Consider the following 24,786-nt stretch of genomic DNA (forward strand, 5'->3'; position numbering starts at 1 on the left):
CACATAGAACTTAGTTCGAAGTGGCCGGTGGTTTCGGGATCCCATAGAAAATGGGGAAGACCCGTCAATTGTGGTGATGGGCCACGTGTAACTTAGTTTGGAGGGGGAGATTGTTGGATGTGCGACAAAGTCCTGCATTGGTAGCTGAAAAAATTGGGAAGCTACGTATAAGGTGCATGATCTCTTAATAGTATGGGGGCTTTCTGGAGAAAAACCATTTCTATATCCTCAAGATGGAAAATTTACTTCTCCCTCTGTCCTAATTTTATGACATTTTTTCGAGATTCAAACTTCTTAATTTTGACTGTATTTGGACATAGAATTTAGCTTTTTGAAATAAAATTTACAAATTTAAAAATTACATAATACAACAATAACAACACACTCAATGTAATTCTACTAGTGAGGTCTGAAGAGGGTGGTGTGTACACAGACCTCACCTCTACCCTGTGAAGGTCTGCTCCACCTAAACATTACGTAAAAAACATTACAATAATTAATAATTCAAATTATTTAAAAGGAAAATGAAAAATTCAATTATCGAATAATCTGTTTGGCTCTCGAAATCCGAACACAATCACATAGGACGAACTAATTACTAATTAGTATTAATTATACTAATAACCAATCTTAACTAAAGATCTAAGTCATCACTGCTAGCATTTTGCTTTTTTCCGGCGAACTTTAGTTTCAAACAAACTTCGATGGCTTATGATTTTTTTTTTTTTTAAATAAAATATTTCTGACTTCTGCTACTGAAATTTTTGCGCCATATACCGTGTATTCTTTTTCACATGGACTTCGAATAAATCATCTGGGGTATAATATTTTTGGTCTGGGATTCAATTGGTTGTTACTTTTTGAATAACCACATTACCATCTTAGATGTCATCTGTTTCTCCTCATAATGCATATTGGTGCATTTTTTCCAAGATAAGATGGTTTGACAGTATAGTGAGCACATTTGTCCCTATGATTGTGTGGAATGGTTTATATTTATTTTGGATAGTTACGTTATTGCACTAAATTATGTTGTACCGATTTAAGTATTTTCATGGACAAAAGTGAGCCGTGGCAAGGTCAAATGAATCAAATTTGAGTAAAAAAAATGGCGTCACTCTATGTGCCAAGCACCTGGCTTAGTTGAATAGGAATGCATGTATGCTGAATTTTCCACCGCTAACATACACGCATGTGTTGAGCCGAGAGTCTTTCGGAAACAGCCGCCGTACCTTTCAAGGTGGAGGTTAGGTCTGCGTACACTCTACCCTCCCCAGACCCCACATGGTGGGATTATACTGGGCTTGTTGTTGTTGTTGTAACATACACGCATGTGTAACACACATGCCGAATGGAATCAAAATCATAGGAGATCTTCAGAAGAAAGGGTTGTTGAGAAAGTGCTTATAAGTCTGCCTAGAAAAAATTATTCAATATATGACATTCGCAGTTGTGAATTAGAAAACATCCATAGACCATTTCTCAACAAGATAAGGATAAAGCCCCATAACCCCCCCCCCCCCCCCCCCCCCACACACACACACACACAAAAAACCAAAAAAACAACTGACAAAGTGATACTTATTCATCAACAAATAACACTCACATTGTAATTTCAATCACCAAAAACACTTTCCACTCATGTTAACTTATTTCCCGTACTAATACACTGGAAAGTAGAATTCCCCATCCCTGCAGAAAGAAAAAGGAACCTTGGCTAATTTCGTTTCTACATATGCACAGATGCTATTGACAACACATGAAAAATAAACTAAAAATTTGAGATCAACCTCTTATATCAAAATTTTAGCTTCCTGTGGAACACGACGTGCAATGAGATATCAGGGGTTGATTTCTCAGATGGTCAATCAACTAATTACTATGATCTCAAAAAGTTACTTTCTTTATTGAAGGAAATTGAAAACAAGAAGAAATGTGACTTTATGAGACAATAACTATTAGTTAAGTGACCATCTGAGAAATCAACTCTGAAATGTAGCGCCCTACTTTTGTGGTCGGGAGAGGGAAGGTGAATCACTCTGCAGAGGAGAAGGGAAACCATCTGTTGTAGTATCCCAAGAAATCTTCTCGTCCTTCCTTCGCTTTCGATCTAAGAAAGCTGGTCTAGTTGGTGTTTCAACTAGTGTAACCTTAGGTACCAACATTGCAACAATCTCAGACATTGGTGGTCTTAAATTTGCATGAGGCTGAAGGCATAAGAAAGCCACATATATTGTTTGCATGACATCCTTTTCCACGATCCCATCTTCCCGCATCTTGGGATCAACTAGATCAATTAATCTTGACCTTTCATATAGCTTCCATGCCTGTACTTGAACAATCAATGTCAATAAATGGTAGACAACTTTTTTTCTGTTTCATCATAACATAACGAAAAATAAAAGGTAGGCAGCCTACATATTCGGGGAGATATTGCATTTCTGAAGGCAAAGAAAGATCTGTATTCTTCCGGCAATTGATAATTTCTAGCACAAGAACACCAAAACTGTATATATCAGCCTTTTCAGACAATTCTCCTCTAATGGCATATTCAGGAGCTGTGTAACCTCTGCACAGAGAAAATACCAAAATCGCTTAAAATCAGTCAATCCAGAAAATCAAAAGAAGAAGTTGATCCTTATAACTTAATGCTTAAGTAGTTCATGTAATGAAATAATTCTGTTCATGTAAGCATCAGAAACACTGAGATGTCATTTATAGATAGCAGACAGTCAAGTCGAGAAGGAAAACCAACTTTCTGCTTTAATCTTGTCAAACGACACTAAAATACTGTCTTTGCGTATCTTCAATGCGGAGAACATTCGTAAAATCACTCTAACTAATTTTCTTTCTTTGTCGAGTATGTTCTAACTAACTCAACAATTATTGGCAATGATTTCTTTGTGCTGGTGCTTTCGCTGCACATATAGCAAGTAGGTACTTGGTGCAGTGCCGATTGACTTCATGCAGATATACGAGATTTTGTCAAGTACACATGAAAATCTATCTCAAGAACAGAAAAAATTCCCTTTGCACAATTTACCATGGAATCAATCGCCCAGTATAACTCGCCTAATCTGATTCTTCCCCTTGATTTTTCAGGCCCTTTACCAACTGGCACATCTCATCCCTCCTTCATATGCTTTTGATTACCAAAGATCTCTTAAAATAAATTCTCCATTATTCACGTCTATAGCTTTTAAGCGATGGGCTATTTAGTGATATATTAACGATGAATTTTGTAGCTTCTTTTTTTTTTTTTTTTTTTGGTTGTTGTTGTTATAGTGACTCAACCCCAAAACATAGCTCATGAGGTAAAATTGCCCAAGATCATACAAAAAGATCTTCCCATCCCTAAATAGATGATGTGGAAATTCAGCAAACGATATAGGTATCTCTGAATTAAAACTCATAAGTCATCGGTCTAACTCCATTTGCTGCACCCTCCCCCCTCCATTCGCTCACTATATTGATATACTGCAGTTGCATTATTCCCTCTCCCTGTTCTCAGAAGTAGTATAGCAGTGTCTGTGGAAGGCATGTTATCAGAATGATGCCTTGTTTCCAAATATCTCATTTCATTGCAAGTTGCCATCAATTCTAAAAGATTCCAGCAACTATATATTAATACATACTCTCCCTATTCCAGTTTATGTGACCCTATTTTCTTTTTAGTTTATTTTCCAAAAAGAATCACCCCTTTTCAAATTTTGACACAATTTAACTTAAACTTTCCATTTTATCCTTAATGACAAGTTTTTATTGCCACACAAATGTTATGATATGTATAAGACTACAAGTTTCAAAAGCTTTATAGTCATACAAATCTTATGGCATGTTTAAGAGCACAAATTTCGAAAAAAATTCTTTCTTTCTTAAAAGTTCGTGTCCAGTCAAGTAGGTTCACATAAATTGAAATGGAGGGAATATCAATAATGTCCTCATTAAACTTCAACGCATTCCAAGTGTAAGTTTGCCAATACAAGTAACTCTCATAGAAATTATGGTATATTAAACCATCTCCACCCCTATTTTGGGAGAGGGAAAGAGAGACAAGCGCTGTAAATTGCAGTTAGTAAGAAAACTGTAAATCCATCAACCCGTTGTCACTGAAACACCTGACTGATACTATTGCAAAGCACAACCTGTTTTCCTTCTTAGAGATACTTCGGTTGACAAATTCCACCAGAAATAAGATGTTTTACATAGGTAAACTATTCCTTAAATTACTTTTTAAGAATTCGGTTGGGAATTGTAGGTAAGCATATGGTAGCAGAGAAGAAAATAAGGGGGTGATTGTAGCGGAGTTTTGTTAATAGTTGTGAGTAACAAAGACTGATAATATTGCTTATGTGTTGCGTTGGAATAAGTGGTATAGTGTAAGAGTTGAGATCCATCACTTCCAGGTCTACAAAAGTTGTAAGGTTGAGATAATTATAGATGATAATTTGTTTCCCTATATACTGTCCTAGGCCAGATAACATCTGCATCAATTTAAAACCAAGCAGTGGGAAACGATGAATCATGAAATACCTTACTCATACCAAACACGCCCTCGGGATACTTCTCTCCAAACAGCTTCGTAGTTAACGGTGTAATCTTGAGACAGCATAATAAACTAAAGTGAGAAAACAGTACTTACAAGGTTCCAGCAAATGCAGTGCTGAGATATGCTTGATCTTCAGGGAAAAACCTGGCTAGGCCAAAATCACCAATTCTTGGTTGGAATTTGTCATCCAGCAGAATATTGCTGGCTTTGATGTCCCTGTGGACAATTCTAATGTGTGAATCCTCATGAAGATATTGTAATCCCCGTGCGATCCCTAAAATTATCTGGTACCGAGTTTTCCAATTAAGGAATATATTAATCTTTCCTGTGAAAAGCAAACATTACAACCGAAATCCAGGTTAGCCCAGAGACTCAGAACATTCTTGAAAGTAAATGGAATACTCATTACCCTGGAGATGTTATACTAGTAGCTTTTGACTGATGGCTATTATATATTTCAGAAGGAAATGTTGAATCCCTATTTCTATTCTTATTTTTCCCTTTGTGCTATTTACTCTCTCTTGGGGGGAGAGAGATAAAACTAAAAGTTATGGAGAGATATACAATTTGAGTTGAAGCACTACAAATCACGGAAAAAAGATATAGCAATTGCATTGCTACTGTTATCCTCAAAAGTGTAAGAGATAACTAGCAAAAACAGTTTGGTTCCAAAAACTTTCAGGTCAAAATAAACAGAACTCACATTTTCAGAAATGAAAGCAAGGTTATCACTCAGTCTTGAAGCCAAATAAGATAATAATACTTCATGAGAAGCAACAAGACAATGAATTTAAATATTTAATATGCCGGATACAAACATATGGGCTTCAAAGACACCCAAAGGTGCAAAAACAATGACATTCGGATTTCTTATATTCAGCCGTTTGGTTCCTTTGCTATCCGAGTTCAGAACTCAGAAACCAAGAAGTTATAACAAGTTTGAAAGGAAAACGAAATATAAATACCATATATTATTTGGTCCAAGCTTCTATTCTTCATGTATTCGTACACGAGAAGCCTCTGAGCCCCATCTGAGCAACAGCCTAGAAGGCGGACCAGGTTCTTATGCTGTATGCTTGTTATCAGCCGCACCTCCGCAAGAAACTCCCGGTCCCCTTGCTGCGAGTTGCCAAGAGACAGCTTCTTGACAGCAATCAATTGTCCATCTCCTAGCTTCCCCTAAGGAAACAGTTCCTTATTTAGGGTGTGTTCGGTATGAAAGAAATATTTTCCATGGAAAATAAGTGAGTCTCTTACTTATTTTCTTGTGTTCGGTATGTAAGCAAAAAATATTATCCTTAAAGTATTTGTATATATTCTAGACAAATATTATAGGGGTGGTGGGGATAGGGGCTATAGCGGTGAAAATGAGGTGTGTTGGAGGGTGGGGAGGACATAATCAATGTGGAATGCCACTTGTGGAACTTGTTTTCCCTACTTCCACTAGGGAAGTCATTTTTAAGGAACTTGTTTTCCTAGAGAAAATGTTTTTCAAAATTTTTGACCAACCGAACATGGGAAAATTGGAAAACATTTTCTACTGAACACATAATGTATATAGGTATAGTATTGAACACCCAGCATGCTACTTACCAGGAAAACTGGACCAAATCCACCACTTCCAAGCAGGTTATTTGAGTGAAAATTCTTCGTAGCCTTCTCCAATGTATGGAAGTTAAAGTAGCTTATTGTACGAAGATGTACACTAAGGGCATCACTAGTCCCTGTATCATTTGAAAAAAAGCTTTAATATGACTTCATCGCGAACAACTATAATAAAATTAAGATATTCTAGAGGGCATCAAGTGAAACCTGGAGGCTTAGCTGTGCGACTAATCAAAGCTCTCAGTTTTCCTGGTTTGAAAAACTTCCATAGGATGAGCATGAGAACTACCAGGATAATAAGAATAACTAGGCTTCCAAGAAAAAAGAACAAGCCAGAGTTCTGCATCTCACGTTTCGATGGTGATGGAGATATTACTGTATCCACAAAGGACAATTTAATAAGTTAATCAAGCTAATATATCAAAGCTGAAGACAGATAGATTATGCAAGTGCAATATCATGCCATGCCAAATATAAGCAAACACTTCACAATTTTTACTTCAAGTAAGAAAGCTGTCTGTCAGATGAAACTACAGTCATAAAATCCTTTTATGCGTGATGGATAATTTTGGAAAATATACAATTCGTTATAGCACCTGACACTATAATTGTTGGGTACTTAAGTTTAAAAGTATAAGCATTCTATTTTTATGAACAAAATAGGATTTTTAGCTAACTTGTTCCTCCATAATAAAGGGAAATATTAAGATGCAATACTGCTTCCAACCCAGAAAGAGATTCAGGATGCAGTAGAAGGCTTTAAATCCCTTTTCATAAGCTGATTTAAAGAAGTAAGGTTTTGATTCCAGTGACAGGCAAGACAGCTGTTATTTTCACCGTGGACTGTGATAAAGATGCAATAGCACTTGGAAAAGATAGCGATACGAGAAAAACTGAAAAAGAGCAGAAGCAGCAGTAGCAATAGTAGTAGGAATTGTTACAAAAGGATCAATGAATATAAAACTTCCAAAATCATACTTAAGCCATAGTTGACTGCCAAAAAATGTGAACCGGACACAACATTGAAGACAAAATATTTGGAAAGACAGTACTAGAAAGCATTAACAGCACTCTTTATTAGAACTGGACGTACAACTAACTTAAAATCCTTCAAGGAAATTTTGCTGATTGACTAAATGATTAAAAAAAAATATCATACAGCTAAGAGCTTCTACATTACCCTCCGGATGGATTCCTCCGACATCACCATTCTATAAATGGAAAAAACTCCACTCAGGCTTTTTAGTAGAATACCTGACAAAAATCTTCTAAAGTGCCTTATTTAACATGTTAAAGCCAAAATACTATCCTCAAAGCCCAAATTCAGCTTAATTTTTCTGCCCATCTTGTTGTTATCAATGTAACTACGGAATGAGTCCTAATAACGTCGTTCAAGCTAACATTCTATTAGCTAAAGCCAGAAAACTGTATAGTAATCAGCTTTCCCTATTGCTATTTCTTTTCAAAATTCCCAATTAGCTCCATCTTATATTAGAAAAAAAGAAAAGAGGGGGATGCATAAAAGATCCAGGTGGATTAGATGTATGGAAATTTTGACCAAAGCTCCTATAAAAGCTTATGGACTATACAGAGTAAATGACAACTTGACCTTAGAAAGGACAGCCCGGTGCACTAAGCTCCTGCTATGCGTTGGTCCGGGGAAGGGCTGCACCAGAAGGGTCTATTCAATTTGACCTTAGCTCTTATGAAAAGCTTATACCTAACATCATCTTTCGCAAGACAAGTTCCTTACCACAAAAAAAAAAGAAGAATCTTTCACAAGACAAGTAATTCAGAGTTTAGAAATAAAAGTTTTTTTTTTTTTTTATAAAGAATGAATATGCGGATATCCAGTAACACTTGAACATTGCCATTTCATTCATCACTATTGATCAAGGAACTTGACAAACATTAACTACTTTCTTTTGTCTCTTTTTGTGGTCAAATGGGAAGATTATGGTTACAATATAGCACCAACTTTCCAGTAGAAAAGGCTAATACAGAAGTTACAATATAAACACATACTAGTACAAAATAGTGCATGAGATATTACTAACCAAATACAGAAAAATAACTTTTGTTGATTGAATAAAGAGAAGATAGAAAGGAAACCTTGAAATGATGTTGGAGGATTAACAAGTGCGTGCGTGGCTGCAGATATTGTGAGAGACATAGGGAGAATCGAAGTGTCGGAAAATCCAGAGTTGCACTAAAGACAAAATAGTGGAGGCCGGCAGAATTTGAAAAAAGATTTTGTTCACTACAATTATTCATTTTTTTCCGAAATATTTTTCACTTTATGATATTTAGCCATAAAAATTTCAAATATTATTTAAAGTTGAATTTGAAATTTAAAAAAACAACCGAAACTTATTTTTCACTTTTTTCCCCACTTTTTCATTTTCAATACAAGCAAATAACCAAATATTCTTTACAAAAACTCTAACCCAATATAACTTCATCTTCAACTCCAGCTCTAAAATACCAAATAAAGGAAAAAATATTTAGTTTTCATGGCCAAACACCTACTTCATTCTATAGACAATACCTGTAATATCTCCCTCTGTCCCATATTACTTGTTTGCATTACTAAAAATATTTATCCCAAACTACAAGTAATATGGGACGGAGGGAGTAACTTGAAGTAATATTTAAATCATAGTTACTAAATACACTAATAGAAATTTTTACAAATTTCACATTTTGAAAAGGCTTTTAAGTGATCTTAGTATACTAGTATAACTTAAACTCAATTTTGAAAAGTTATCTTTTTGTCTCATATGAGTTGGAGGACTACGAGCTCCTAATAAAATTGGAATGTGCAATAGGGTATGCTAAAATGTTACCGTTAAATATGAGGTGTTAAGTATGACATAATTTTTCCTTTGATGGGCTATATTAATCACGTAGAGTTGAAACAAGATGAGAGATATTGAAAAAACGAAAATAAGATATCATAAAATACATAATTACCCCCGACGTATACTCAGATTAATTATGACGCATCCAACCTTTGCGGGCGACCTATTACCCCCTAGCCTTATTTTTTCTATATTTTTGTACCCTTTTTCGGCTGACGTGGCACAAAAAAATTTGATGCCCAGTTGAACAGTGGAAAGTGTTGCACACTCTCCGCCACATTGGCGCCACGTCAGTGCCACGTCACTACCACGTCGTCTTCTTCTTCTTCTTCTTCTTCTTCTTCTTCTTCTTTTCAAGAAATCAATCAACCCATTTTCCTCCATTAACACACACACATTCAATTTCATCATCAATCATAAAAAACTTATTTTCAAGAAATCAATCAACCCATTTTCTTCCTTCATTAACATACACATTCAACCCATTTTCTTCCTCCATTAACACACGCACATTCAACTCATTTTCTTCCTCCATTAACACACACACATTCAATTTCATCATCAATCATATATATCTTTTCAAGAAATCAACCAACTCATTTTCTTCCTCCATTAACACACACATTCAACCCATTTTTTTCCTCTATTAATACACACACATTGAAGGGCAACCAATCCATTTGAAGGGCAGTTCGTGCAATTTCTTCATTGTTTATTTTGAAGAAATAAACAATGCAAGGCAGTTCGTGCAATAAACATTTTAAAGCAACCAGTCCATTTGAAGGGCAGTTCATGCAATTTCTTCATACATGTTAAATGTCCATTTGAAGGGCAGTTCTTGCAATTTCTTCATTGCTTATTTTGAAGAAATAAAGCAAAGCCATATTTCTGGCAGTTCGTGCAATTTCTTCATTGTTTATTTGAGAAAATAGTCAAATTCCCCCTCAACTTAATGGAGGAAGAAAATGGGTTGATTTCTTGAAAAGATATTTATGATTGATGATGAAATTGAATGTGTGTGTGTTAATGGAGGAAGAAAATGGGTTGAATGTTTGTGTGTTAATGGAGGAAGAAAATGGGTTAAATGTGTGTGTTAATGGAGGAAGAATATGGGTTGGTTGATTTCTTGAAAATAAGCTTTTTATGATTGATGATGAAATTGAATGCCCGTGTGTTAATGGAGGGAAATGGGTTGGTTGATTTCTTGAAATGAAGAAGAAGAAGAAGATGAAGACGACGACGATGTGGCAGTGACGTGGCGCCAATGTGGCGGAGTATGTGCAACACTCTCCACTGTGCAACTGGGCATCAAATGTTTTTTGTGCCACGTCAGCCGAAAAAGGGTACAAAAATACAGGAAAAATAAGGTCAGGGGGGTAATAGGTCGCCCGCAAAGGTTGGGTGCGTCATAATTAATCCGAGTATACGTTTGGGGTGGGGGGTATTTATGTATTTTCCCTATATTTTAAAGAAAATTCATGAATTGTTTTTTTCGAAGTTCACTATTTTAACTTTCTTAAATGCAAAGCTATAAATTCATTCAAATATTTATTTTAATGGACAGATAAAAATATTGATTAAAAACATTGAATTTAAAACGGAATATAAAACAGTCATAAATAGGGAAAAATGAGAACAAATGTACGGGATGAAGGAAAAAGCTTAACCAACAGAGTAGGTATATATACTAAATAATGAGAGATAAAACATAATTTGCTCACTCATTTGAACAACTCAAACTAAAATGTTAAAAAATGAAGCCTTTTATAATAATAATTAGAAAAAATTATATATTTTATAAAATGTATACCATTTCCAAGCCTTTTTAATATAAAAATTTAGAATTGTTTTTGTATAGTGACATAATAATGCATTAAATATTCTTTCCATATTATCAAGTTTTAAATATTCTTTCCATATTATCAAGTTTTAATTTCAACGTATAATTAATTTTAATTCTTTTGCAAAAGTCTTCTTATAACCATTCAATTCTTTTTCTTCTATGGGATAAGGCACTGTTACCCCCCCCCCCCCCCCCCCCCCCCCAACTTGTACCAAATTTGGTAGGACACACCTTTCCTTTCAAGGGGTCCTATTACCCCCCTAAACTATATTTTCTCGAAATTATTTGCACCTTTTGTGCTGACCTGGACTAGTGCGTGAGATCAAATATGTGAAGCGCGTAGGAGGTAAAAAAAAACATAATTTTTCACGAATGGAAAACTGCCACGTATCATCACAAAGCTTATGTGAAGACCCATCGTGTAAAGTACACTACATTTTTCATCATATACTCAACTGATTATACACCTAATTTAAGAAGAACTCAAATTATTTTTTCGGTCTTAAATTCTCATCTTTTTCGAAGAGGTAAGTAAATTACTGTCTAAATTCGTTATCCTTTCTCCATCTAATGTCGAATTTCTAGTTTAGGGTTTTAATTTTCTTCCCCAATTTCTGTGTATGAAATTTTAGGGTTAGGAATGGCGAACAACTTGTTGAATAAGCTGTGTATGGATGAAGAAGATCCTATGCTCAATTACGTAGTGCGATGCAAACATGGCATTTTGCTGAAAATGCAAACTTCTTGGTCTGATCGCAATCCCGGAAGGAGATTTTGGTCTTGTCCTCACTATGAGGTTTGTGCTCATATTCTAATTTGGTTGATTAATTTTAGTGTTAAGTGTTAATTTCAAGTGACTGTATTCTTCAAATTTCAGCCAATGAAGTGAAATTTTTTCAAATGGAGAGACACGGAGAGAGTTGATCAAAGATCAACGTTTATTATTCCAAGATTGGTGAACAAAATCAAAGAGTTACAAGAAAATTACGAGCATGTTCGGGTGCATTTGGATGAGCTTGAAAGTCTTAAGATGAAATATGATAATGTCGACATGAATTCACTTGAACCTAAGGAGAAAATTCAGTTGGATGAGGTTGAAAGTCTTACCCTTCAATATGATAATCTAACATCAGTGAGTTGATTGAGCTTCAAGATTCAATAGATAAAGGTGAGTTGATTAAGCTTCAAGATTCAAAATATAAAGGTGAGTTGAATGAGTTTGAAGATTCAAAAGAGGAGGAGGATGGGTTGAATGAGTTTGAAGATACAAAAGAGGAGAAGGATGATTTGAATGAGCTTGAAGATTCAAAAGAGAAGGGTAATTTGAAAGAGAAGGATATGACAGGAAAAAAGAAAAGCAGGAGGTGTTGGTTTAATAGAAACTTACTTTGGTGTTTGATGGTTTGTTTATTTGTTATGTATCTTAGTAGTTTATTCAAATGGGCAACTTGAAGAAAAATCAAATGAAGTTGCCATAGTAGCTAGTGGTCTGTTAATAGTACCTCATTTTGTTTATTGTAATGGTACTTAAATGATCTCGGATAGGCTAAGTTAGATGTGTTTTGTTGGATGGTACATTTGGTATTGTAACGAAGCATTGTAATGATATTTTAATGGTGGTCTTGTACCTACACTTGTTTTAGTTTATCCTACTTCTCATATTGGTGTTCTTTCACTAAATTTTGACAACTTTCTTTTGGTATTTTTTGAGTAAATGTTGGGCAAAATAAGATCACATAATGCAGCAAATTGCACCAGATTTCAGCAAACAAAACCATTCTCAAATGCCATGACAACCTAACAGTTTTTTTCATTCTAAAAGTGCACCCGAATTTGTCACTCAAATGTGCCAGAATTCAGCATCAAAACCATTCTCAAATGCCATAACAACCTAACAGTTTTTTGAGTGAAAAAATGCACCGGAATTTGTCACTCAAATGCACCAGAATTCTTTCACTAAATTTTGACAACTTTCTTTTGGTATTGTTTGAGTAAATGTTGGGAAAAATAAGATCACATAATGCAACAAATTGCACCAGATTTCAGCAAACAAAACCATTCTCATATACCAGATTTTGTCACTCAAACGCACCATAGATAAACAAAACACTTCTTTAAACATTGGGTGTAAATAGCAGAATTCAGTACCATTTCCAACATAACAAAAAACATATGGTACATCTGAATACCACTTCAAAGTCTTAAGTCTTAATGTAGCTTAAAACAAACAAAATACAACACTTCCAGCAGGCACTTAACATTAGATCTTCCATGGGTCTCTTGGCAGTGAAGGATTGGTACTTTGCCTTGCTTTAGCCCTTACTTGATCTTTAATCTCTTGAAGCCTTCTTGTTGTGAGTGCTTTAGCTCCCTTCCACTTCAGTGTACTTGTTGGTTTGAAACCAATATCACCAGTTACATCAGCTGATCTTACTATTTTTTTGGTCCAATAGATACTATTCTTTGACTTGGCAGCCCAGGCTATTTTAAAAAAATAATCATAAGTTACTGTTATTAAGAGAACAGTACAATATAGTAATGTATCAATACTTACATTAAAAGTTGTGAAGCCATTCTTAGCTTGAAACACACCTACTCCCATCACTCTTGGCCTTTTATATGGTGTTGTTCTTGCCACACCTTTTCCTTTTCCTCTAGTTGCAGCAGTTAAACTAGGTGCAGTAGTTGAACTAGGTGCAGCTGTACTTCCGGAGCAGTTGAACCAACTTTCAAGTGGATGATTAACATCCCCTCCCACATTTGTTCCCACACTTTTTCTTTTTCCTCTAGTTGCAGCAGTTGAACTCTGTGCAGCAGTTGAACTAGGTGCAGCTGTTGAACCAGGTGTAGTAGTACTTCCAGAGCAGTTGAACCAACTTTCAAGTAGGTGATTAACCTTTTCTCCTCCCACATTTCTCCCCGCACCCCTTCCACTTCCTCTACCACCTTTAGTACCTCTGGTTCTTTTTGTACTTTCAGCAGCTCTTGAAGAAGTTTCATGTGCCACATTTGGTGTTGTGTTAGTTGCAGATGGAACGTCAGCAGCAACTGTATTTTTCTTAGGTCTGCCTCTCCCTCTCTTTACTGCAGGCTCAACTTCAATAGTTGTTGTTTTCTAACATACAAACACACATATATTAGAAGACACAACCAACATTAGAAGACACACAATAAAATAGTACATTACCTTTGGTCTGCCCACATTTGGTGTTGTGTTAGTTGCAGATGGAACTTCAGCAGCAACTATATTTTTCTTTGGTCTGCTTCTCCCTCTTTCTACTGCAGGCTTAACTTCAACAGTTGTTATTTTCTAACATACAAACACACATATATTAGAAGACACAACCAATATTAGAAGACACACAATAAAATAGTACATTACCTTTGGTCTGCCCACATTTGGTGTTGAACTTGATGAAACTGATGAAGCAACATTTTTCAAAGGACACCCTCTTCTGTTGTGACCCTTAACATGGCAGAGACCACATGTCATAGTCATACCACTTTTAGGTAATTTCCCACACTTCTTTGTTTCATTTTGCTCTTTCCTTCTATTCTTTTTGGGCCTGCCTGGCATTGGTTTCACCACTGGTGGTGCAACAGTAGGATGTCTATTATCAGGCCAAAAAGGCATATTATTTACAGGCTGAATGAAGTGAGAATATGTCATCAAATATCTCTCTTTTTTGTAGCAGCTATCAATATATTCAGTTGGGTCACATTGTTTTAAAACCATGCAGATATGGCATGTGCACAGGGTATCCCCCTAAGCATCCATAATCTACAACTACATACCCTCTTTCTTAGACAAACAGAGTGTTGTTTGTCTCCATCCAACACTTCATATCCTGATTGTCCATTAAATTCCATTGAACAGTCCATTGCTTTGTCAATATTATCCTCTAATATCTTCATTCCCATTGGAGAAATGTCCCCTATCCAAGTATTTGCAAATTGACTTAACCTAGCAATTCTAGTCATAACCTTTACTCTTATCTCCTCAAGCATGCTAATGATAGTTTTGTGCCTAGCTGCCAAAATCCAGGCATTGAAACTCTCACACATATTATTATCAACTGAATCACACTTCATATCAGTGTTAAAAAACACCTTGCACCAATACTCTTTATCATAATAGAGTAGATCATCAACTATTTCATCGCCAAGTTTTCCCAGTAACTTCAAATTTGCTTTAAATTCTGCCTCATAAGTGCTTTTAGCACACTTCCAAAATACTTGCTTCCTTTGAAGCCCTCTCCATTCCTTTGACCAGTTAGCAAGAATGTGCCTAGCACACCTTATTTCTTCACAGGCTGGCAACAGTTCCCTAGTTGCTGATTCAAGTCCCTACAACAGTTGGCATCAAAGAGTGAAAAAACAAAAACAATAAAGAATAAAGAAACAGAAAGTGTGAAAATAAATAGAAGGTACGATAAGAACATACCTTTTGCATGTCTGAAATAATAGTGTAGTTTGTGCCATCTCCTAATCCCAAGTCCTCCTTCAGCAAAGTCAAGAACCAAGTCCAAGTATTTTTGTTCTCATATTCCACTACTGCCCAAGCAAGTGGAAGCATTTGGTTATTCCCATCCCTAGCCACAGCACATAGTAATTGCCCCTTACTAATTCCTTTAAGGAAACAACCATCTAATCCTATGCATTTTCTAACAGCCATAAATGCCTTCTTGAGTGCATCAAAACAGATGTAAAAAGCTTCAAAAACTGGCTGACCAAGATCATTGGCATCACCAAGTTTAACAACACAACTACTGTTATACCCCATTTTAAACGGGTTAAAGTAGGAGTACAACATATTGGTGATTCCTATTTGTTTTATTTTAAGGAGTTGCCACCTAATTAATTTAATGGTGAATTAGGGCACCTAATTATTAACCTCGGCAAAGTTAAACTAAACCTCCGTTAATGGTCTGCTTAATTAGCGTGATTCTAGGTAAGGGTTCTAGATTATCCTAAAGGGAAGGGGCTAGGCATCCTTTAGAATCCGTTAACTACGGTTAACCGGTCAAACTTAGGTTAATTAATTAGGGCTAAAGATGCAAATATAACATTTAAATTTTAAGAAAATGGCTTGTAACTGTTGCTAAGGTTTTAAAGGAAAATATAATAATGCTATCTAAAATAATACTTATAAGTATTGTTAAGGCTTTAAATGGAAATACAATAATGCTATTTAAAATAAGATTTGTAGAAGATATAATGATTTGCATAAAAGAAGATTTTAAATGCTATTTAAAATAAGACTTATAAATGTTGCTAAGGCTTTAAATGAAAAAATAATGCTATTTAAAATAAGACTTGCAGAAAATATAATAGTTTGCATATAAGTAATAGCTTTTAAGAGAAGGCTTAGCAAATTTGAACTTTTGATAAAATTATGTTATATGAATATGGCGATATAGAAAAATCTAGACTTATTTTATAAGTAGGATGCAAAAGGAAGTGAGTTTTCTTTCTCTTTTTTTTTATTAACTTTATTTAACTATATTCGGCTAAAGAAAATATGTATAATTGGATAAATCTTGAAAAATTGTTTATAGAATATACTTGAGTTCATATTTGCGCATTAGTGATGTTTTTAACTTTTTAAGATAGCAAGAATAAATCATGATTCCTTTAGCTCAAAATATGTAGTCATGCTATTTTGAAAATCAATTATTCTAATAATAATAAAAAAAATTATAGATGCTATAAATAATTTTAACATAAAATGGAATGAAACCTATGGGACTAATGGTTAGTTTCTCTTTTAAATTAACTACCCATCATACTAAACTAACCCACTAATTCCGCTAAGGTTCATTTTAGCTAAGAAAACAAACAAAGTAAAGTATTAGTTGTACAATACAAATTAAATGCACAAAAGAAGGAGCAAATATAATTAAATGGGCTCAGCCCATTTCCTAGGACTGCTGCGATCTGCTGCTGTTGGGCTTGGCCCAGTTTTTTTTTTTTTTTTTTTTTTTTTTGTTTTTGCTGTGGACAGGGCTGGGCAGAGAGAGAAGTCATGTTGGGCTTTAGCCCAACATCGAATGCGGAAGAAGACGAGTCCCTCGGACTCGTATGCGATGGTCATGCATAAAATGAAAGGGAAAGGATTAGTATATAATCAATGAATAAGGTTAAACATATAAAATGTAAACTCAAAATGAATTAGTAGATTATGTATATACTGTGTATATTTGAGTATACTTCATGTATACGCATCCATAAGGAGGCTTAGAGGGTTAATATTGGAAAGCTTTTTCCCCCGTCTTCCCGATGTTGCACAAGTTCCAAGGGATTTCATGAATCCCAGGCATGGCTAACGCCGGGGAGGGTTCAAGCTTAATCCATAATGACCCATTAATCTCCCTATAAATGTAGTAACTAAAGTAAACTCTAGGTATACGCATATATACATAATCACACAGTATACTTGCAATCATATAAAAAATTCAAAAGGGTACAGGACTAAAAAAACGACAACATTACAAGGATGAAAGCAGGCCCAAACATGTTATAGCCATGGAAGAGAATAAAGTAGGCCCAGTTGAAGTAACGGATGGCAAAAACACAACCTAAACAAGGTTAATTAACCACAGATGCAAAGGGAGTTCAGTACAGCGAAAATAAAGAGACAGTACCCAACTCAAAGGAGTTTACAGTACAAAGGTTTGCAATTCTGGGCCCTTACAAGTGATATTCGATGTTTATACCAAATATACAAGTTCAGATATACCTGAGGTATACAGAGACTGTATATGCCTAGTATATTTTATTATATGATCTGTGTATCTAACTCATTCTTAAGCAGAAGTTGACATTCAAACTCAGAGAAACTATCTTATCTCACATGGCATATTATGACACCATTTAGAGGGACACAAGGACAAATTTCAAATCATTTTACGCAAGAAAAGCATTCACTCAGAGATACTACATATTTAAAGGTGACTGAGGTTAGATTCAGATCCTCGTTAACCCTATTTAGACTTATCAGACCTCATTTGAGACTTATTTGGCTGAATGAATCGGATACACTTACACTAATGCCAACAATTGTCAAAATTAACTCATAAATCAAACAAGGACCCTGGTGATATCATATTAGGCTAAAATGGACAAACTTTTATTTAAAGTTATTAGTTATGCCATTTTACTCAACTAAGCCATATTTAGGTATGAAGTCATATCTAAAGGGTACAAACAGTATAAACACAAGTTGACATTTTAATTAAAATCAAGTGATGCACACAGACAAGTTCTTATACTTGTTTTAGACATGATGACCTTATACTAGGTTTAATAAAGAATTCCAAGTAGCAAATTGGTATCATATTAACAATAAACCATATAGGCGACCAAAAGGCTGAATGAAATAGCACACTATAAACCAAACTAAACCATCTAGAATGTCATTAACAACATGATTTGATCAATAAGGGGGATATCGGTCCCATTAAACTAGGCAGGATCCAACAATAAGCGAAACGTATGCTATATCAGGCTATTACTAACAGGGCATTAACTAGACAGTAAGCAAAGACACTCTAATCATGTTGAGTCGCTATTAACAGGAAATAAACTCAAGCAGCATATGAAAAGCATATTAAACTGGACGATGTTAATATCAACAAGTAACTAACCTAAAACAAGTAGCTAAAAATACCTAATCATGTTGAACTACTAACATTCATCAGTTTGTTAATAACAACAACTAATATCTATTAATCGTGCTTAAGTCATTACTAACAAAAGATAATTAGAAATAGCAACTAATGCACATTAATTATGCTTAAACTACTATTAACTGGAAATTAAACCAAACAGAAACCAAAGCATACAACAACTAAGGCATGACAGAAACTAACAACTAAGACTAGATAGGAAGGAAAACAACTAAAGGAAGAAGATTTACCGACCTTTTTCGGGTGCACCGAACAGGGTGCAGGGGTTTCGATATCCACTCGAACACTATCAAATCTGAGCTTGCATGCACTTGGGTCCGAAGCGATACCAGGGGCAAAAGAAAAACAGAGAATGATTTAGTATTTTAAATCGATGTCAAGAAAAATTGTGACTACTGAAACTAATGTTCTCTCGGGAAATTTAGGCGACTGAAGACTAATATTTTCAGGGGATTCGAGGCGGCTGAAAAACTCCCTTTAAATGACTCCAGAAAGGATTATTTATAGGAAAAATCTCTAGGGTTTTTGGGGTTCAAAAGTTGGGCGGGATTTTTAAGTCAAAAACGCTCCCCCTTCGATCTAAACGTTCGGATCTTTTGATATTTCAAACGCTTGGTCAAAAAAGAAAGAAGTGGACAAAAACCATTAAAATTTTCGTACTCGAAAATAATAAAAGAACTGATAAAAAACCTATTTTAAATCACAAGTAGACAAAGCTCATCAAGGATGCTTCAGATCGAAAGCAGAGAGAAAGAAGGAGAAAACAAAATTCAATCCCTTTCAAGGGTTGAATCCGGATGGGGCATTAAATGTTTTTCCTTAAATCGACCATGCATGGTCTGTGGGAGGCGAAATCGATCTGCGATTTTGCCGCTTTCGTCGGAGAGAGAGAGAGGGCGGATGAAGAGAGAGGGAGAAGAGGAGAGAGGCGTTGTTTTCTTTTAGGGTTTAGACGATTAAGAGAAAGAGATGGGTCGGGCCGGGTATTTTAGATAGTAGATCGGGTTGGGTATTTCGGGTTAGTGGACTAGTTGATTTTGGGCTGGTAATTTGGGCTGGGTATTATTTTAAGTGATAATGGGCTAGTTCGAAAAATCTGTGGGTTGATTGGGCTCGGATTTGAGATAATATTGGCTGAATGAAAGAAACCATTTGGGCTCCTAAATTTAAATAAAAGACCTATTTTAATTAACTATATGCTAACGTGTGCCAAAATATTACCTAATATAAAAGTACCTGTTTATTAGTGCTCAGATAAAAATAAAATTATATGACGTCGTAATGGTCGTGCGATAATATCAGTAAACAAATGTTATTATTTAACTACACAAAATAAATGCGATGCGTGTGCATAAGGTGGTAAAAATGCTGAAATGGCTACAATGCAAATTATGATAATACTGATAATAATGATAATAAAATAATAATAATAATAATAATAATAATAATAATAATAATAGTGGTAGTAGTAACGGTAGTAAAATAAAAAATAATAACAGCAGTGACTACAATAGGATAATGAAACGCCGGAGCTAGTAATTGTAGTAAAGTATAAATAATTATTTCTTAAGTTGCCAAAAATATTAGAAGCGTAAATAGATATTTCGGAGGAAAGGTGGGACAAAATTGGGTGTCAACAATTTGTCCCTCTTTGACCGGTAATGATGAAAGAATTTTCGGGCAAAGACATTGACTCAATAGCCTATTTTGTCCCGGCTAAAGGATTTTGGAAGACTAAGGGTAAAGAAAATTTGAGAGGATTACGGCCGAACTCCGGTCTCCGAGTTGCCTACATATCTCGGGCTGCACGAGAATCAGGTCGTGTAGTTCTGGGATGACTACGACACCTATGAATAACGAATCCTGATTGGTGCGAATCTTTGCAAAATATTGTCCCAGTGACGAATTATGATGACACTGGGTGTTATGATCGAACTCGAGAATTCTGAAATATGAATGTGCTGGAATGCAAGCGGAATATTTGGAGTTGGAGACGAGTGTTCAAGGTAGATCCTTGACCCTTGTCGGGAAGTCTGATTATCCTTCCCAACAAATTGCCCCAGTTCGCTGCCGAAGAAATAGTTCCACGTTGCGCTAAAGCTCCTGCGAAACTTAAACTAGATAAAATAGTCAGTAAAAATAAATATCAGAAGTAAAACGATGTAAAATAAACCCATAAAAAGCTGCAATGATTTAAATAAATGATAGCCTTAGCTGAGGCTAATGCAAATGAGGTTCTAGGCCGATGATTCATGAGAATGATGCCTTTTGGCGATGATTAATGAAAATGAGGCCTCAAACCGGATATGAATATGGGCCATTTAAGCCGAATGATTTATGAGAAATGAGGCTTTCTAAGCCGGCATAATGCGGTGCGTTTGCAGGGCATTTGAAAGTAATAATGCAATGCATGTGTGGTGCGTTTGCGAGCAATGATGCAGTGCGTTTGCAGGGCATTTGAAAGTAATAATGCAATGCATGTGCGGTGCGTTTGCGAGCATTAATGCAGTGCGTTTGCAGGGCATTTGAAAGTAATAATGCAATGCATATGCCGTGCATTTGCGAGCATTGATGCAGTGCGTTTGCAGGACATTTGAAAGTAATAATGCAATGCATGTGCGGTGCGTTTGCAGGGCATTTGAAAGTAATAATGCAATGCATGTGCGGTGCGTTTGTCGTGCATTTGTAGGGCATTTGAAAGTAATAATGCAATGCATGTGCGGTGCGTTTGCGAGCATTGATGCAGTGCCTTTGCAGGGCACTTGAAAGTAATAATGCAATGCATGTGCGGTGCGTTTGCGAGCATTGATGCAGTGCCTTTGCAGGGCATTTGAAAGTAATAATGCAATGCATGTGCGGTGCGTTTGCGAGCATTGACGTAGTGCCTTTGCAGGGCATTTGAAAGTAATAATGCAATGCATGTGCGGTGCGTTTGCGAGCATTGATGCAGTGCCTTTGCAGGGCACTTGAAAGTAATAATGCAATGCATGTGCGGTGCGTTTGCGAGCATTGATGCAGTGCCTTTGCAGGGCATTTGAAAGTAATAATGCAATGCATGTGCGGTGCGTTTGCGAGCAATGATGCAGCGCGTTTACGGGGTAATTTGAAAGTAATAATGCAATGCATGTGCGGTGCATTTGCGAGCAATGATGCAACGCGTTTGCGGGGTAATTTGAAAGTAATAATGCAATGCATGTGCGGTGCGTTTGCGAGCAATGATGCAGTGCGTTTGCAGGGCATTTGAAAGTAATAATGCAATATATGTGCAGTGCGGGGCATTTGAAAGCAATAGTGCATGCGCAATGTATTTGAAAGAATTTATGCGAGGCATTTGAAAGTAATAGAAAATATTTGTGCGTCGATACATTTGAAAAATATTTGCAAGACTCAAGCATTAATTTATTGCAAATCTCGAAAATTGTTGATACTTGAGAGGCATAATTGTTATAAGAAAGCTTAAACCGTTCGACGCGCAATCCTTGCAAGGTTGTAAACATTACATAGTTCAGCTTCCGCAACTTGGAAATCTGCATCCAAAGAAAATTTGTAAGTTTTTTTTGGGGGGGGGGGGGGGGTTGATTCGCGTTGACTTTGAAGATCTGGCTCTTGACGCTTCATGCTTCCAACTTTGTCTGTACTTGTAACCTCCGCCCATTTCTAAGCCTTGGCTAACTAATAAAACTATCTGATCAAAAGTCATATTATATCAAAAAAGAAGTATGCATAAAAATATGTATGTAGTGATAAATAATTTCTGCTGCACTTAGGACTGTAACACATTGTGAAACAAAGCGAGTATCCTTTCTCCAAAGTCTTCCTTTTGCCTGATGACTCTGTTGGCCATATACTCTTTCATGTTTCTCGATGTCGCTTGCGATGATGCCCTTAAAAAATTGTCCCAGTTTCTGGCATAGGAGAACGTTGAGCTTTTACAAATGACGAAACCGAGCCTTATATAGGCTGCCTATGTATCCCACTAAGGGAATCAGGTCAAGCGTAGTTCAAATTACAAGCAAAATAAAATTGAGATTTTCTAATAATGTGACCGAGGCCTATGTAGGCCGCCTATGTATCCCGCCGCGGGAATCAGGTCAGGCGTAGTTCATGTTACAGACAAATGGAATTTTTTGAAAATTTTTATCTCAAAAGACCAAACCTGATATAGGTTTCTTACGTATCCCGCCGAGGGAACGTAGCTTCATTACATAGAAAGGCATTATAAGATATTACACACGGAATAAATGAAAAGCTCCTAGACGTACTATCTCTTGACAGCATCTGCATTGATAGCTTTCGGCCAAACTTCGCCGTCCATTTCTGCTAGAATTAGTGCTTCCCCAATTAATACCCGATGAACCATGCAAGGCCCTTGCCAGTTGGGTGCAAATTTCCTTTCGCTTCATTTTGGTGCGGGAATATGCGCTTCAACATCAATTGCTCCGGTTTGAACTGTCGGTCTTACCTTTTGTTGAAAGCTTTGGCTATTTTGTTCTGTGCTTAGACCCGACATATCATCATAAGACCATGAGAACACGTCTATATACTGTCTCAAAAGGTTGGTCATTTCTTCCTTTTGTGACAGAGTTAAATTGACGCTAATTCTTGTTTCCTTTACTGCTTCTAAATCTCCCAAGTTTATGGTTTTTGTTTCATCCAAATTTGGTTTTGGCTTATTCTCAAAATGTTCAAAATCCTTAGTCAACTCTTCAGGACGCACGTCTTCTTCACACTCTTCAGAATCTTGCTCGGCATTCACTATGGGCTCGCTTGTTTCATTATATGTCCCATTCACAGTATCAGCAGATTTACTAGTTTGGTTGCTAAAAAACAAAATAAGAGAAAAAGTTGATTAAATAAAGCCGGAGTAAAATATAGAAAAGCATAGTTTGGATCTGGCATTTAAGCTTTCAAAAGTTTGGAGGCAAAACACAACAAAAGCATAAACACGATTCAGGCCTCAGTTTTGAATCGTGTTGTTTCATCAGATACTTAATATAAAATGTCTACCAAGACTCCCGGAGAACCGGGGGCGGGGTACAAGTCCAATTGTTCAAAATATCTCCAGGCTTAGCATCCCAGATGGTTCGAGTTTCAAAGCATTCATCCAGAACCACGTTGCATTCCGCTTCCTCCTCGGCAATGAATAAATTCTTGAGTCCTTCCGCGAGGTTGTCTTCAGCTGCTTCCTCTAATGCTTGGATGACGGATGCTTTGAAAAATGACTGACTCAGGAGAGGAACAGGCTTTGGCAAGGGAATATCACTTCTCCTTTTGAGATTAGCCAGTGAAATTTCTTCAAGGGTGGATTCGTATCCAAGACCAAAAGTGTCCTTTTCCCTGGGCAACTGAATGGGTTCCACTATTCCATCCAAATTCACTCCGAAACAGTTTGATGATTCAACCTTTTTCTCCTTTTCGACCGGCACAATAGTCCCTTCCACATTGTAATCTCCATCAAGGGTAATCATGTTCACAATGGCATCACCATGATTGGGGAACGGATTGTTGTTTATATTTGGGGGAGCTCCCTTGAGCTGGATGACCCCTTCTTTGATTAATGCCTCGATTTTGTCCTTGAGAGTAAAGCAATTTTCGGTATCATGTCCAGTAACTCCTGAGTGATATGCACAACATTTAGTCCTGTCATACCATCCAGGAAGGGGATTAGGAACTTGTTGACACCCAATTTTGTCCCACCTTTCCTCCAAAATACCTATTTTTTCGCTTCTAATATTTTGACAACTTTAAAAAATAATTATTTGCATTTTTTACTATAATTAGCTTTTATTAATACCGGCATTTCATTATCCTGTCATTATCTTTTACTACCGTCATTACTACCATTATTACTATTACTATTACTATTATTATTATTATTATTATTATTATTATTATTATTTTGTTACTATTTTTTATTATTACTAGTATTATCATAATTATCATTTCAACATTTTTTACCGTCTTACGCACACGCATCGCATTTATCTTCGCATAATTAAATAACAACATTTACTTACTGTTGAATTTCAAATATTATTGCACTGCTATTATGACGGCATATAATTTATTATCCGAGTATTAATAATTGCACATTTTATATTAAGTAATTTAAATTGGTCTTTCATTTAAATGCAGTAGCCCAATCAACTCATACTATTTTCGGACTGATTCACAAAGAACCAGTCCACATTTTAATTTACCTGACATCATTTTAATTTACCAACCCAAATAATTAACCAA

The 24,786-nt window shown here is 36.0% G+C and overlaps 1 protein-coding gene across 1 annotated transcript; it reads right to left on the reverse strand.

The window, feature by feature from the left end:
• Positions 1–1,572: 1,572 nt before the first annotated feature.
• LOC132602012 (cold-responsive protein kinase 1-like) lies at positions 1,573–8,425 on the reverse strand. The gene is made up of 7 exons (XM_060315044.1): positions 8,267–8,425; positions 6,362–6,529; positions 6,143–6,273; positions 5,515–5,728; positions 4,643–4,874; positions 2,419–2,569; positions 1,573–2,327 (listed from the first exon to the last, which is right to left on the reverse strand). The coding sequence occupies exons 1-7, from the start codon at positions 8,325–8,327 to the stop codon at positions 2,004–2,006; spliced, it is 1,281 nt and encodes a 426-aa protein (XP_060171027.1). The 5' UTR covers positions 8,328–8,425; the 3' UTR covers positions 1,573–2,003.
• Positions 8,426–24,786: the final 16,361 nt, after the last annotated feature.

Source organism: Lycium barbarum, chromosome 7, assembly GCF_019175385.1.
Source record: "Lycium barbarum isolate Lr01 chromosome 7, ASM1917538v2, whole genome shotgun sequence".
Classification (NCBI taxonomy): Eukaryota; Viridiplantae; Streptophyta; class Magnoliopsida; order Solanales; family Solanaceae; genus Lycium; species Lycium barbarum.

Coding starts and splice junctions, on each gene's coding strand:
- LOC132602012 (XM_060315044.1), bottom strand. CDS start 8,327: ATGTCTCTCACAATATCTGCAGCCACGCACGCACTTGTTAATCCTCCA. Junction 6,274..6,361: donor TCGCACAGCTAAGCCTCCAG/GTTTCACTTGAT, acceptor CAAATGATACAG/GGACTAGTGATGCCCTTAGT. Junction 5,729..6,142: donor GATTTGGTCCAGTTTTCCTG/GTAAGTAGCATG, acceptor CTGTTTCCTTAG/GGGAAGCTAGGAGATGGACA.